Raw genomic sequence first — 15,860 nt, forward strand, 5'->3', positions numbered from 1 at the left:
GAAAGCCCCAGCTGGGTGACTTGGGCCGTTCACTAGGAGACTGTGAGTTCTAGTGCTGTCTCAGCCGTGAAAGCCAGTTGGGTGACTTTGGGCCGTTCACTAGGAGACTGTGAGTTCTAGTGCTGTCTCAGCCATGAAAGCCAACTGGGTGGCTTTGGACCAATCACTTTCTCTCAGCCCAATTCACCTCACAGGGTTGCTGTTCTGGGAAAAAACAGGAGGAGGAAGGTGTCTTAGATATGTTCACTGATCTTAAAGTTGCCAAGTTTGAAAAATATTGTTTTGGACTTTGAAGTTATTGATCATAGTAGAATGTCCTGCTACCACTAGACATCTTGTTTTTTGCAGCCCTAATTATTTAGGCTGGGTGCTAACCTATCTGTCTTTCCCTCCCCCTTCACACAGTGAGGGCAGTGTGATTGCTTACTTCTTATCCACATTCAGTGTTCCTAAATACAAAATGGATGTTCTTGATAACGCCATGGCAAATTTCCAGAATTTAAAACTAACGGGAACAGGAAAAGCGCGGAAGCCAGAATTTCAAGTTGTCTCTCTCACAGCTTTTCGTAAGTCTCTTTTTCTTTTTGTTCTCTTTCCACATAAATTCCCTCATCTGCCTAGCTTAGGGGTGTATTTGCACTAGTCAACAGGAAAAATTGAATTTTAAAGGTAAAGGTTCCCCTCGCACATATGTGCTAGTCGTTCCCGACTCTAGAGGGCGGGCTTTCTGTTTCAAAGCCGAAGAGCCAGCGCTGTCCGAAGACGTCTCCGTGGTCATGTGGCCGGCATGACTCAACACCAAAGGCGCACGGAACGCTGTTACCTTCCCACCAAAGGTGGTCCCTATTTTTCTGCTTGCATTTTTTACGTGCTTTCGAACTGCTAGGTTGGCAGAAGCTGGGACAAGTCACGGGAGCTCACCCCATTACGCAGCACTAGGGATTCGAACCATTGAACTGCTGACCTTTCTGATCGACAAACTCAACGTCTTAGCCACTGAGCCACCAAGTCAGGCAAAACAATTGTGTGGATGATTATGAATTCAGGTCATCTCCGATTGCCCTATGTTTGAAGGTACAAAGTTAAATTCCTCGTTATAAAAGTTTTGTGTTTTTTTTTTTAACTTGTAGCTTCTGATGAGGATATCGTTAAAGCACCCCGAGACAGTAAGTAAAATTTTGGGGTTTTTTATTTTGCGGTTGTTTTTAATTGCGGTAATAATAAATTATGGGATCTTTGAATAATTGGAGATTGTGTGGAGGTAGAATGGAATATTGCTCTCTGGAGGGAAAAAAAACATTGAAGTTGCAATCCTATCATCACTTATGTGGGATAAACAGTGTTGAACTCAGTTGGACATAGAACAACAGAGTTGGAAGGGACTTGAAGGTCATGTAGTCCAACCTCCTGCTCCAGTAGGAGACCCTATACCCATGATGGCGAACCTATGGCACGTGTGCCACATGTGGCACACGTAGCCATATCCGTGGGCATGCTGATTTTCGGGCCTTCTGGGCCCACCAGAAGTAGGGAAACAGGCTGTTTCCTGCCTCCAGAGGGCCTCAGGGGTGGTGGGGAAGGCCCATTTTTCTCTCTCCCCAGCCTCCAGAGTCTTCTAGAGACTGAATGGTAGCAAACGGGCCATTTTCGGCCTCCGAGGGTGTGTTTGGGGAACGCTGTTTTTGCCCTCCCCAGACTCCTAGAATGGCTCTGGAGGTTGGGGAGAGCAAAAAACGGGCCTTCCGGTCCCACCAGAAGTTGACAAATGGGTCTTTTTCGGCCTCCGGAGGGGCTCTGGTGGGTAGTGGGGAAGGCTGTTTTTGCCCTCCCCAGACTCCTAGAAAGGCTCTGGAGGCTGGGGAGAGCAAAAGACGAGCCTACCGTGCCATCGTGTGCCAGGAGCATGGGGGGGAGGGTCGCACTCGCATGCATGGAGGCAGGGGGGATAGAATTATGGGTATGGGCACGCATGCGCGCGACCCCCCCCCCCCGCTTCTGGCACGCGATGGCAAAAAGGTTAGTCATCATTGCCCTATACCATTTCAGACAAATGGCTGTCCAATCTTTTCTTGAAAGCCTCCAGTAATGGGGTACCCATAACTTCTGGAGGCAAAGTATATATTGATTTCACCGTTGGAAAATGTCTCCTTATTTCTAGGTTACTTTTTCTCCTTGGTTAGTTTCCATCTTAAACTTGGACTTAGAATAACTTTATTGTCACGTCAAATGTAGACTAATCGGCATGCATTAAAATGAAATTTCGTTGCGTACCGCTCTCTGCTGAATAGACAAGCATTCAAAAAGTTATTACAAAATGTGAACGAAAGCATTGGGACAGGAACCAAAAACTGTTGCAAAAAGGACTAAGATGGAAGAATTGCTTAAAATATTGTCTTGACACATTCGAAGCACCAATAAAGGAAAATATTTGTAGCTCAGGGTTGACATGCTGGCTCCTTGGTGCTCTCTGAGGTTGCTTTTTTTCCCTTGAAGATGTTTCATTAGCCAAACTAGGTAACACGATCGGTGCTAGAAGGGAATGGAGATTGCGGAATGGAGAAGGAGGGGAGAGGAGAGGAGGAGGGAAAGGAGGCGGCTGAGGCTTAAGGCGTCCTTGGTGCTCCCTGAGCTTGCTTGTTTTCTTGCAAACGTTTCAATACCCAATTAGGTAACATCATCAGTGCTAGTAAGGAGTGTGGTTTGTACATTAGAAGCAAGATGTTGACTGAGACACCCCCCCCCATACACACACATACACACACATGCTAATCTTGTATTTTGCTAATATATGCAAGATTTCAATCTTGCATATATGGGTTTTTTCCTTTTTGCTTCTGAAAAGGTGTTTTCCAACGTATTTACCTACATTTTTGGTTAGTTTCTATCTGCTGAGTAGACAAGCATTCAAAAAGTTGTTACAAAATGTGAACGAAAGCATCGGGATTAGAACCAAAAACTGTTGGAAAAAGGACCAAGATGGAAGAATTACTTAAAATATTTACTTGAAACTGGACACATTTAGAAGCATCAATAAAGGAGAATATTTGTAGCTCAGGGTTGAAATGAGGGCGTCCTTGGTGCTCTCTGAGCTTGCTTGTCTCGGGACATAGATATTTCTGCTATCTGGAAGGAATATACGTAGACACATTCTGTAATCGAGAAGGGTTTTCTGTAATCTGGGTCTTTCTGTAATCTGGAAAGGTCTCCTACCTGAGCAGGGGGTTGGACTAGATGTCCCTTCCAACTCTGTGATTCTGATTCTGCCCTTCCACAAAATTGCAATGTTAGTACTGTATCCCAGGAAGGTTTTTCTTTCTTTTTTCTTTCATTTTCTGGCCTGGTTCTTAGCAAACAAAACATGTGCCTCTATGCTGTCAACAGTTTAGGATAATGTATACGCCCTTCTTTTTGTGAGTTCTTTGTTGCTAAAACTGTTGTCAAGATTTGACAGCCATATTCATTATACGTGACATTGTAATCTCTCCGAGAAATATATAGCTCTTCACCCAACCAGCCAAGGAACATGACATTTTGTCTAGGCAGGCCTTAAAATCACTTCAAGTACACATTCCTTCCTTTGTTTATTTGTTGTAACCATTTAGAGTGCAGTACTGCAGGCTACTTCTGCTGACTGCCAACTGCCTGCAATTTGGCAGTTCGAATCTCACCAGGCTCAAGGTTGACTCAGCCTTCCATCCTTCCGAGGTGGGTAAAATGAGGACCCAGATTGTTGGGGGCAAGAGGCTGATTCTTTTTTTTTTAATTGAAAAGTTTTATAGGAAATACAAACATTTTCTCCCCCCCTTCCCCCTTCACCCCATCCCTCCCCCCTTGCCCTCCCACCCATCCTTTCCCCCTCCCCCTTCCCCCCACCCCCCTCCCTAGACTTCCCAGAACAAGCACAGGGTATAGCATTCACAAACATAAAACTAAAATATGCTAACAAATTACTGACTTCAAATTTTCTCTAGGTCTTTTAACTCCTTATAGGTCAAAACCCTATAAACATAAACTAAAGATTGAAAATGTTTCATTCATAAGCTATATGAATCTTCTTAGTCTGATACTTGTTTTGAATATAGTTGATCCATCTTCTCCATTCCGATATGTATCTTTCGTTTGAATGGTCTTTAAGATATGATGAAATTTTTGCCATCTCTGCCAAATGCACGACTTTTAGTGTCCATTCCTCAATAGTAGGTGGATCTTCCTTCTTCCAATACTGTGCCACCAGTAACCTGGCAGCTGTTATTAAATTCAAAACCAACTTAATCTCTATTTCAGTACAATCCGTAACTATTCCTAACGAAGAGGCTGATTCTGTAAACCACATAGAGAGGGCTGCAAAAGCACTGTGAAGCAGTATATAAGTCTAAGCAGTATCGCTATTGCTAAGTGCTATTGTCCATCTCTTACATCTTTTGGATCCTTCCAGTTTTAATTTGCCCATTTGATTTTTTTTTCTTTTTTTACTGAATCAGAGTAAATCCTTCTTGCCATTCTCTTGAGAGCTTTCTTTTCTGGTGTTGTTTCTCTCACCTGAATTAGACAGCTGCAAATATGCGTTGCACGCCAAAGAAGGGAAAGTGACCAGCTTTACCACGCCAGGATTCCCAAACAGCCCTTACCCGTCCAACATGCGCTGCTTCTGGGTGCTGAGAGCTGACGCCAACTCGGTCATTAGCCTGACCTTCACTACGTTTGACGTTGAGGAATGCGACCAAGGGGAGGACTTTGTCAAGGTGTACAACTCATTGAGCCCCGTGGAAGAACGCGCGTTGGTGAAGTAAGTACATTTATTTATTTATTTATTTATTTATTTATTTATTTATTTATTTATTTATTTATTTATTTTATTGGATTTCTATACCGCCCTACTCCCGAAGGACTCAGGACGGTGAACAGCCATAAGATAAAACACATAAATACAAACATTTAAAATAGAATAAAAACGAATTAAATAATTTGGCTGAAACAAATTTAAAAAATTTGTACATTGGCTACAGCATGACATGCTCTCTTCGGGAGAAACACGAATGGGCTGCTGGGCGCATAATTGGCAGCAGCCTGAGATAGACTTCAGTTTTCATGGCGTCTTCTGGGTTGCACTGTTACTGATACCTATTCTGATGGGGAAAGAGTTTGCCAAATATGCATTGCTTAGTCACTAATCGTCCTTCCTTCTCTTCCTTCTCCTTCTCCTTCTCCTTCTCCTTCTCCTTCTCCTTCTCCTTCTCCTTCTCCTTCTCCTTCTCCTTCTCCTTCTCCTCCTCCTCCTCCTCCTCCCCCTCCTCCTTCTCCTCCAAATTTTCCTCCAACTTCCTCCTTTACCTTCTCCTCCAATTTCCTCCTTCACCTTCTTCTCCTCCTTCTCCTTCTCCTTCTCCTCCTCCTCCTCCTTCTCCTCCTTCTCCTCCCCCTCCCCCTCCTCCTCCTCCAAATTTTCCTCCAACTTCCTCCTTCACCTTCTCCTCCAACTTCCTCCTTCACCTTCTTCTCCTTCTCCTCCTCCTTCTCCTCCTCCTCCTTCTCCTTCTCCTCCTTCTCCTCCAAATTTTCCTTCAACTTCCAACTTCCTCCTTCACCTTCTCCTCCTCCTTCTCCTCCAAATTTTCCTCCAACTTCCAACTTCCTCCTTCACCTTCTCCTCCAACTTCCTCCTTCACCTTCTCCTCCTCCTCCTTCTCCTCCTCCTCCTCCCCTTCTCTTCCTTCTCCTTCTCCTCCTCCTCCTTCTCCTCCTCCTTCTCCTCCTCCTTCTCCTCCAAATTTTCCTCCAACTTCCAACTTCCTCCTTCACCTTCTCCTCCAACTTCCTCCTTTACCTTCTCCTTTCCCTCCCTTTCCCTCCTTCCCAGGCTGTGCGGGAGCTTTGACTTTTCATACAACCTGACTTTCGTCTCCTCTCAAAACGTCCTCCTGGTTATGTTAAGTACAGACGCAAAGGGAAGATTTCCTGGGTTCAAAGCAGAATTCTCCCAGATGTCAAAGATGACATGTAAGAACGTCATTCTTTCTATTTTGGGGTGATACTAGGAGATCATGGGTTGGCAGATGCGGCCTGACAATAAATTCAGTACTATTGCTCCTTTTCCTGACAGTTTTCTCCTTAAGAGAGAGGGAAGAAGACATGAGAAAGATATGGGCCAGAAGCCCAAGAAAAAAGGATGATGTTAGCAGCCATTTTTGACCCTGATTTATCCTCACTTCCTTCAAAGAATAGGAGGCATTCCCCACCATTGTACACATTATTAAGTCATTCATGCAGGAAAAAAGTTTGCTTCTAATTAAGAAAAGGATCCAGTCTAGTAGAAGATAAAGATGAGTGAAAACTGAACAGGCTAGAGAGGGAGAAAGTCTTAAGGATAATAAGACACCAGGGGCAAAGTTATTTTTCCCCTCACTCAGGAGATGTTGTGATAAATTACACCCTCTCCAACCCCCACTCCCCCTACACGCACACTTCCGGATACGCTAATAACGCTTAATAATGAGAACTGGGTTGAAATTGGACGGGGCTGAGCTGATGGACGGGTGTGTACAGGTAACCATAATTAGTCTCCTGGGTTATTTATCCAAGCTTTTGAATCAGTCCCTTAGCAATGGACGTCATCTTATTAATGGCTCTTCTGCACAGATGCCTCTCTTCCGGCCACCAATAAGGCTCATAAGATTCTGTTTTCTCCTTCCACACCTGTTCTTCCCACCCCTCACCCCGATTGCAGCTTGTGGTGGAGTTTTGAAGGGCGTATCCGGGAACTTCACCACTCCGTATTATCCAGCCTACTACCCTCCAAATCTGGATTGCGTATGGAATATAGAGGTAAGAATTTCAGAGTACTAATTCTCTCTTTCTTTCGGGGCCTGCAGTATGGACTAAGGGAGAGCGTTTGTAACCTGCCGATCTGGCTAATTATCAAGGTGTTAAATAATGAGTTTGAAAGGCCTTTTCTGGGATGTATTCTTTTTTTTTTTATCCTTAATATATTTTTTATTATTTTTTTTAAAAAATATACATCCGTATTGTGTGTGAACAGAATTGGTTCTGAGTATCAATTGTATTAGTCCAGTTCATAATAACGGTATTAGTAATCTCTCTCCCATTTATCAAATTTAAGTAATCCTCATTATATTGTTCAAACATAATATGAAATTATTATTAATTTCATTAATTAATAATGAAATAAGTACATAAACAAGAAATGCCTAACTCATCATCTTTACCTCTATCTTCAACTACGTCTTTCTTGTTCAGTCTAGACATTTCTCTATTATATATAAACAAATTTGACTAGGTATCATTCATATTGACCAGGGGTGAAATCCAGCAGGTTCTGACAGGTTCTGGAAAACTGGTAGCGGAAATTTTGAATAGTTTGGAGAACCGGCAGATACCACCTCTGGCTGGTCCCAGAGTGGGGTGGGAATGGAGATTTTGCAGTATCCTTCCCCCAGGAGTGGGGAGGGAATGGAGATTTTGTAGTATCTTTCCCCTGCCACGCCCACCAAGCCACACCACGCCCACCAAGCCATGCCCACAGAACTGGTAGTAAAAAAAATTGGATTTCACCACTGATATTGGCCAAACTCACTCTAACATTGTTAATAGCCTCTATTGCATTTATCAGTTTTATATAATCCTCATTATATGTCTAATGTCATCTGTTCTCCTCTTTTGTGCTTGACTTCTTATCCATTTTTTTTAATTAATCCAATTCATGCTTAAAAGTCTGAAAACAAAAAAATCATGTCAGCTCAACAATGCAGGGTGTGGTGGAGATCCAAACCTTTCTTTTTTTATCGTTACTATTTTAATAAGTGCATTTCTAACTCTCAAGATGATTTTATGTGGCTTTTTTTAAAAAAAGAATCCATGATAATGAAGCAAGGGAACCATTGGTAGAGTCCACTCAGGATGCACTAAACCAGGGGTCAGCAACCTGCGGTTCTGGAGCCGCATGTGGCTCCTTCATCCCTCTGGTGTGGCTCCCTATCACTCAAAATATGTGTCACAACCACCAATCTGCGACATCCACCGGCATGTGATTTATTGAGCTTTTCAACCCCCGGTAGGTCAACCATGGATAAATCCAAGAAAAGAAAAGTTTCAGAAGAAAAACAGAATGTGTCAGGTTTCGAGGTCGTCTCAAATAAATTGCATTTCAAACAAAGTCTTTGAAGGAAAACTCCTATTTATTAAGCACGACATTCTAAATCCCGACTCCATCGAAGCCAACACTGACTTCCAGACCCAAAACCCTCCCTTTCCGTTCCCCACTCCCCTGCACTCATTGGCCATCTTCCAAGTCATTCTACCCCTAATCTACTGCTCCAACTCAAAGGAATTTCCCCCCTCCCATCCCATCTCCTAGGGGATATTATCTCCAGGGAAAATAAGTAGGTGAAAAGTCAAACGTCCCTTTCCAGACGCCTCCGCTTCTCCTTCTTATGTCAGCACTAGAGTAAATGCAGCTTGAAGTGCTGACAGAATGTTTGATTCAACTACATATGCTAGTTTTGTGGTCGCTCAAGAAATAGTCAGGCATGGGAAGGGTTTTGTGGCTCCCGGTGTTTTCTTTTCTGTGGGAAACAGGTCCAAATGGCTCTTTGAATGTTTAAGGTTGCAGACCCCTGCACTAAACCATCGGTTTTGGGTTTAATATAACGTATGAACTGATCTCAACTGGCTTAGTCAACCAACGTGGCCAAACTAAGCCATGATTTAATGCAGCAGGTGATCCCCAACTGAGTTTCGTGTATGTGGATTCACATTTAAAAATTTTTATTTATTTACTGCATCTATACCATGCTCTTCCTTTTGAAATTAATACAGGTCAGACGATGGTATCTCCTAATTTGTTATCAGCTGAACCTTGAAACAATGTAGGTTTAGCGTGATCAGATCATAGTCATCCAATGAGCTCTTCGTTGACCATCTTGTCCAAACCCTAAACCAGGGGTTTCCAACCTTGGCAACTTTAAGACTTGAGGACTTTAACTCCCAGAATTCCTCAGCCAGCTTTGCTGAATTCTGGGAGTTGAAGTCCACAAGTCTTAAAGTTGCCAAGGTTGGAGACCCCTGCCCTAAACTATTGTCCTTTATTGACCCTGTAACATAATGGTTGCATGAATTAAGTCTTCTTCTTCTCACACAGAAACATCAATGGGCTCAAGTTCTATTTTCAGATTTTACATAGACACATGACTGTCCTTTATGACGAAAAGAGTGATCCAGGGTGATCTAGATCAGGGGTGTCAAATTCAAGGCCCTCGGGCTGGATCCAGCTCACAGGGTGCTTAGATCTGGCCCACAGGGCCGGCCTGGAAATAGCAAAGGACTGGCCCATAGTGCCTCTGGCAGCTAAAATGGAGCAGACCCAGGTCCCCCCATGCCCCGTTTTGGCTGACAAAGGGCTGCAAGTGGCCATCCAGGCCGAAAACGGGGAATGGATGGCTGCATGCAGCCCCACCATGCCCCATTTTGGCCAGCAGGGTGCTGCAGGAGGCATCTGTCCTGTCTCCCAACTCTCCACCAGCCAATCCACGGAGGAAAACTACAATGCTGATCCGGCCCTTGAAGAAATCCAGTTTGACACTCCTGATCTAGATTACTAGAGTTCTTCATATGTTCAGTTAGGCAACAGGATTATTTAAAACATTTCTAATTGCCAAACGCCATGGATTTATCTTCCTTGGATTAAAAATTGTTCATGGTGACATTTCTACTCCAGAAATCAAATGCAGGATAACCTCAGGCCGCGCTTCCATGGTTAACATGAATAAGATCTGGAAAAGCAGAAATATTGATATAAATACACAAAGCAGGTTAGTTAAGGCAATAGTCTTCCCTATATTGATGTATGAGTGTCAGACTTGGACACTAAGAATGGCTGATCAAAGAAGAATTGACATCTTTGAAGTGTGGTGCTGTTGTAAATGTTGCTCTACCATGGACAGGCAGAGCAACCAGCAAGAGAGATGCTGAATTCTATAAAACCAGACATATCACTAGAAGCCAAAAATCACAAGTCTATGTCTGATTTATTTTGGCTATGTCACGTGTGCAAATTCATTGGAGAAGTCAATGAGGCTAGGAATGGTCAATGGAGCAAGAAGACAGGGCCAGCAAAGAACACACTGGCTTGATCCCATCAAAACTGATACAACGATGAACATCCAACAACTGAAAAGAAGTTGTGATTGACGGGGTAGCATGGAGAGCACTTGCCTATAAAGTCACTAAGAGTTGGACACAACTGAATGGTTAAATCAACAACAACAGTGTCAGGTTTTGAGGTCGTCTCAAATAAATTGCATTTCAAACAAAGTCTTTGAAGGAAAACTCCTATTTATTAAGCACGGCATTCTAAATCCGACTCTATCGAAGCCAACACTGACTTCCAGACCCAAAACCCTCCCTTTCCGTTCCCCACTCCCCTGCACTCATTGGCCAGCTTCCAAGTCATTCTACCCTAATCTACTGCTCCAGCTCAAAGGAATTTCCCCCCTCCCATCCCATCTCCTAGGGGATATTATCTCCAGGGAAAATAAGTAGGTGAAAAGTCAAATGTCCCTTTCCAGATGCCTCCACTTCTCCTTCTTATGTCAGCACTAGAGTAAATGCAGCTTGAAGTGCTGACATACAGTTGCCGACGTTTTTTCAGAAAATGTTGGAAAAGACATCTAGCTTGGGAGTGGTATTGGTGTTTATTTCTTCTCATCTCTGCCCGCCCCTGCCAACTTTCAATCTCATTTTCAGGTGCCTAGCGACAAAAATGTAAAGGTACGCTTCAACGAATTCCATCTTGAGAATCTTGATAACTCCAACTCCTGCCTCAAAGATTATGTGGAAATCAACGGTGTCAAGTAAGAGACATTATTCATTGGTGAACCTGTATTGCCAGTTCTTGTGTATCTGTTGCGACTGGGCAAGAAGAAAACTGTCTTAGCCACTTGATGTCTTTAAGGCCCTTCCTTGCCATCTTTTAGGATAGAAATACCATAAATGAAAAGTCCTTGCTTGATAAAAAAAACAAATGTTTCTCTAGTACTGTGAGACGATCTGATTAGCTTTCCATTTTGAAAGGAAAGCATGAGAAGACTTTGTCATTTTATTGCATGTGTGTGTTTGTGTTGGGTGAAATGCTCTGAAGTCTACTACTGTTTTGCTTTGTGTGTGCCAAACACATGATTTGCATGCGCACCGCAGGCGCTACCGTGCAGCTCTGAAAAAGGAGAATTAAGAAGCCTTTTCTGAGTCTGCAAAGGTAAGTAGAACAGTGTGGGGGGACCACAGCTGTGTCACGCGATTTAGATTTTTCTAGAAAGCAGAATTTCCTGCTTTCTAGCGAACATAAATCATGCCGAGCTGCAGCAGTGGTTAGAGTGCAGTACTGCAGCTACTTCAGCTGACTGCTAGTTCAGCAAATCAAATCTCACCGGCTCAAGGTTGACTCAGCCTTCCATCCTTCCGAGGTGGGTAAAATGAGGACCCAGATTGTTAGGGGGCAATATGCTATTTAGTATACTGTCTTTGGTGTAAACCGCCCAGAGTCCTCGGAGAGTGGGCGGCATAGAAATATGACTAATAAAAATAAAATAATAAAAATAAATGCAGCACAGCTGATCGTCGGAAATACCAGTTTGCCCGAACCGGTAGCACTTTTTTTATTACCGGTTTTCCCGAACCGGTAGAATTTTTTTACTACCAGTTAGCCCAAACTGGTCCGAACTGGTAGCATTTCATCCCTAGGGTATGTGTGTGTGAGAGAGTGATCTCATGTATTCATTGATGCATCTATTCCTGAACGAATGAACGAATGAACAAACGAATGAATGAGCCGGCCTCTGTTTGATTTTTATCTTCTTGTGCTCCTTTAGGTATTGTCAGTTCAGCAAGGGATTTGTGGTAATGAGTAAAACCAACAAAATTACAGTTCGTTTCCACTCAGATAATTCACATGTGGACAATGGCTTCTGGGCAGAGTACTTGTCCTTTGACTCCAATGACCGTAAGTAGAGATGTCAAATGTGAGATTAATCAGGGAGGGAAGTGGTGGGATGAGGCACCTTCTCAGTCAGGAAAGGTTGAAACATTGAGACTTTTTGATAGAGAAGTCCTCTATGGGAGAGAGGAAAGTCCTTCCTTGATATGAAGTATCCTATAGAGCAGTGGTTCCTAACCATTTTGGGTCCATGGACCGGCAATGGCGGTGGGGGGCAGGGGATGGTTGCCTAATCCCATGCATGCACAAATAAAGCTTCACCATGCTCACCCACAACACTATGGCAAAATAAGACTTTCCTCAGAGCAGAATTGCAAATATCCCATCCAGAATGGCAGCGGAACGTTGATGCTTTCACCTACCCTGTTTCCCCAAAAATAAGACCCAACCGGAAAATAAGCCTTAGCATTATTTTTTTCAGAATGCTCGTAATATAAGACCAACCCCCAAAATAAGCCCCAGTTAAGATTGTCAGCAGATGGAGGCATTTATTCTGTAAAGATAAAGGTTTCCATCGCACGTATGTGCTAGTCGTTCCTGACTCTAAGGGGCAGTGCTCATCTCCGTTTCAAAGCCAAAGAGCCAGCGCTGTCTGAAGACGTCTCCATGGTCATGTGGCCGGCATGACTAAATGCCAAAAGCACATGGAACGCTGTTACCTTCCCACCAAAGGTGGTCCCTATTTTTCTACTTGCATTTTTTACGTGCTTTCGAACTGCTAGGTTGGCAGAAGCTGGGACAAGTAACGGGAGTTCACCCCATTACGTGGCGTGACGGATTCGAACTGAACTGCCGACTTTTCGACAACAAGCTCAACGTCTTAGTCATTGAGCCACCGCATCCCTTCTTTAGTACTGTATTTTCCCCAAAATAAGACCTAACCGGAAAATAAGCCATAATGTGTCTTTTGGAGCAAAAATTAATATAAGACCCAGTCTTATTTTGGGGGAAACACCAGGGGTGAAATGCTCCCGGTTCGGACCGGATCATTCGATCCAGTAGTGATGGGGGCGGGTGGTTCGGAGAACCGGTAGCAAAAATCCCTGCCCCCCCTCATGTCCAGCTGAGCCGCACAATCATCAGAGGCTTTTATTTTTTACTTTTAAAAGCATTTTTTCTACAACCTCTTCGGCCGAAAAAATGCTTTAAAAAAAAAGCCTCTGATGATCGCGTGGCTCAGCTGGAATCGTCAAAGATCCCAACTGAGTTGCCTGATTGTCAGAGGCTTTTTTTCTTTTAAAACCCTCTGAAAATCCAAGCTGAGTTGCCTGATCGTCAGAGGCATTTAAAAGAAAAAAAGTCTCTGCCGATCAGGCAACTCAGCTGGGATCATCAGAGCCTTTTGAAAGCATTTTTTTACATCCTCTTCGCCGAAGAGGTTGTAGAAAAAATGGTTTTAAAAGTTAAAAAAAAAAGGCCACCCCCACCCAGTCACATTACCCCCACCACCACCAAGCCACGCCCACAGAACCGGTAGTAACAAATTTTAGATTTCACCCCTGGGAAACACGGTATGTGGAATATTAATGTATTTATATGTTTTCTCTCCCCGTCCTCTTTGTTGACTTGCAGCTTGCCCAGGGAAATTCACCTGCAAAAGTGGCCGTTGTATCAAAAGAGAACTGCGCTGCGATGGGTGGCTTGACTGTCCAGATGGCAGCGATGAGAGAGATTGCAGTAAGTTCTCCTTTTTAGCTCTGTTCGGCGGTGTGGACGATGCTCGTAAGGCTTGTTTACCCTTTTTCAGTGGGCTGCGCCGCCCACAGTGTTCAAAGCTGTTAGTGGCCTTTCCATAACTGCACTGCTTGTTGTCGTCTTCTTCAGATTGCACTGAGAATCAATTCCGATGCCACAATAATTGGTGCAAGCCAAAATACTGGCTTTGTGACACGGTGGATGACTGTGGGGACAACAGTGATGAACTGCAGTGCGGTGAGTCATTTTTATGAGTTGGAGAAATCTTGTGCATGAAGAACCGAGTTCACACTTTGGACCGCTCTTAGTATGAACTCGGACAGTGTTTCTCAACCTTGGTAGCTTGAAGATGGGTCGACTTCAACTCCCAGAATCCCAGGGAATGATTAGGGGACTGGAGGCTAAAACATAGAAAGAACGGTTGCAGGAACTGGGTATGTCTAGCTTAATGAAAAGAAGGACTAGGGGAGACATGATAGCAGTGTTCCAATATCTCAGGGGCTGCCACAAAGAAGAGGGAGTGAAGCTATTCTCCAAAACACCTGAGGACAGAACAAGAAGCAATGGGTGGAAACTAATCAAGGAGAGAAGCAACTTAGAACTAAGGAGAAATTTCCTGACAGTTAGAACAATTAATCAGTGGAACGACTTGCCTCCAGAGGTTGTGAATGCTCCAACACTGGAACTTTTAAAGATGATGTTGGATAACCATTTCTCTGAAGTGGTGTAGGGTTTCCTGCCTAAACAGGGGATTGAACTAGAAGACCTCCAAGGTCCCTTCCAATTCTGTTATTCTATTCTATTTTGGATGGAGTCTGGCAAAAATCAGCTCCAGTGTTGAAGAAAAGCTACCATGACAGATAGTGGCTGGTGAGAATGACTTCTTCTCTAGCAATGGAAACTTACAATTTCTTTTTTCCTTCTCAGAATGTCCTCCTAATAGCTTCAAGTGCAATAACGGCAATTGCATCCCAGGGCAGCAGAAATGCGACGGAAAAGCAGATTGTGAAGATGGCAGCGACGAGGGGGAGTGTGGCTCCGGTAAAGGCACTAGAGTGGTGATAAACGTTGACCAAGGGAGGGGGAAGCTATGAAAATTGTGGTTTATAAGCAGGGATGATTTGGGTATGTCTAGTTTGATGAAGCTGGAATTGGGTATGTCTAGTTAGATAAAATGAAGGACCAGGGTTGACATGATAGCAGTGTTCCGATATCTCAGTGGTTGCTACAAAGAAGAGGGAGTCAAGCTATTCTCTAAAGCACCTGAAGGCAGGACAAGAAGCAATGGGTGGAAACTCATCAAGGAGAGAAGCAACCTAGAACTAAGAAGAAATTTCCTGACAGTTAGAACAATTAATCAGTGGAACAACTTGCCTCCAGAAGTTGTGAATGCTCCAACACTGGAAGTTTTTAAGAAGAGACTGAATAACCATTTGTCTGAAGTGGTGTAGGGTTTCCTGCCTAAGCAGGGGGTTGGACTAGAAGACCTCCAAGGTCCCTTCCGACTCTGTTATTCTATTTCTATTTCTAAGATAGATGTCTTCTTGTCCATTGCGATCAGGACTTGGGGAACAGTGGAGATGAGGGGAAACTGAGGTCCCCAGGATGAGTTCATACCACTGCTTTCCTTATGAAGAAGAGGTTAGCCCATGGTTCAAACAGTTAAACCCCTTCAGAATTGGGGGAAGGACCCTAACATACTTGCTATTTTTCATCTAACCTTCTTTTCTGCTGCTGGATATAAAGATGAAGTCCTAGCAGTAATAGGGTATCTCTAGAGTAGAATAGCGTAGCGTAGCGTAGCGTAGCGTAGCGTAGAACAGAACAGAACAGAACAGAACAGAACAGAACAGAACAGAACAGAATTCTTTATTGGCCAAGTGTGATTGGACACACAAGGAATTTGTCTTAGGTGTATATGCTCTCAGTATACATAAGGAGAATGAAGTACATTCTTCAAGAATAAAAAGATACAACACTTAGTGATAGTCATATATAACACTTATAACACTTACATATAACACATAGATATAACACTTAGTGATCGTGATACGAACTCAATTTGTCCCTAATTTCCCCACCATTCAGGAGTGGGACATTGGCAGAGAGGAACAAACTGAATAAGCCTTCTTCAACTCTTTGAAGGTATCAACCTTAATCA

General features: G+C 43.5%; 1 protein-coding gene across 1 annotated transcript in view; it reads left to right on the forward strand.

Moving 5' to 3' along the window:
- Positions 1 to 15,860, forward strand: part of ST14 (ST14 transmembrane serine protease matriptase) — a 58,753-nt gene that overhangs the window by 28,523 nt on the left and 14,370 nt on the right. Inside the window, exons 5-14 of the mRNA XM_060693561.2 lie at positions 406 to 566; positions 1,131 to 1,166; positions 4,549 to 4,786; positions 5,858 to 5,997; positions 6,725 to 6,822; positions 10,759 to 10,865; positions 11,880 to 12,010; positions 13,577 to 13,681; positions 13,829 to 13,936; positions 14,627 to 14,740. Of these exons, the coding sequence (XP_060549544.2) occupies positions 406 to 566; positions 1,131 to 1,166; positions 4,549 to 4,786; positions 5,858 to 5,997; positions 6,725 to 6,822; positions 10,759 to 10,865; positions 11,880 to 12,010; positions 13,577 to 13,681; positions 13,829 to 13,936; positions 14,627 to 14,740 (1,238 nt within the window). The remainder of the gene's footprint in view (positions 1 to 405; positions 567 to 1,130; positions 1,167 to 4,548; positions 4,787 to 5,857; positions 5,998 to 6,724; positions 6,823 to 10,758; positions 10,866 to 11,879; positions 12,011 to 13,576; positions 13,682 to 13,828; positions 13,937 to 14,626; positions 14,741 to 15,860) is intronic.

The sequence above is a fragment of the Pantherophis guttatus genome, chromosome 9 (genome assembly GCF_059756535.1).
Source record: "Pantherophis guttatus breed Tessera chromosome 9, ASM5975653v1, whole genome shotgun sequence".
NCBI lineage: Eukaryota > Metazoa > Chordata > Lepidosauria > Squamata > Colubridae > Pantherophis > Pantherophis guttatus.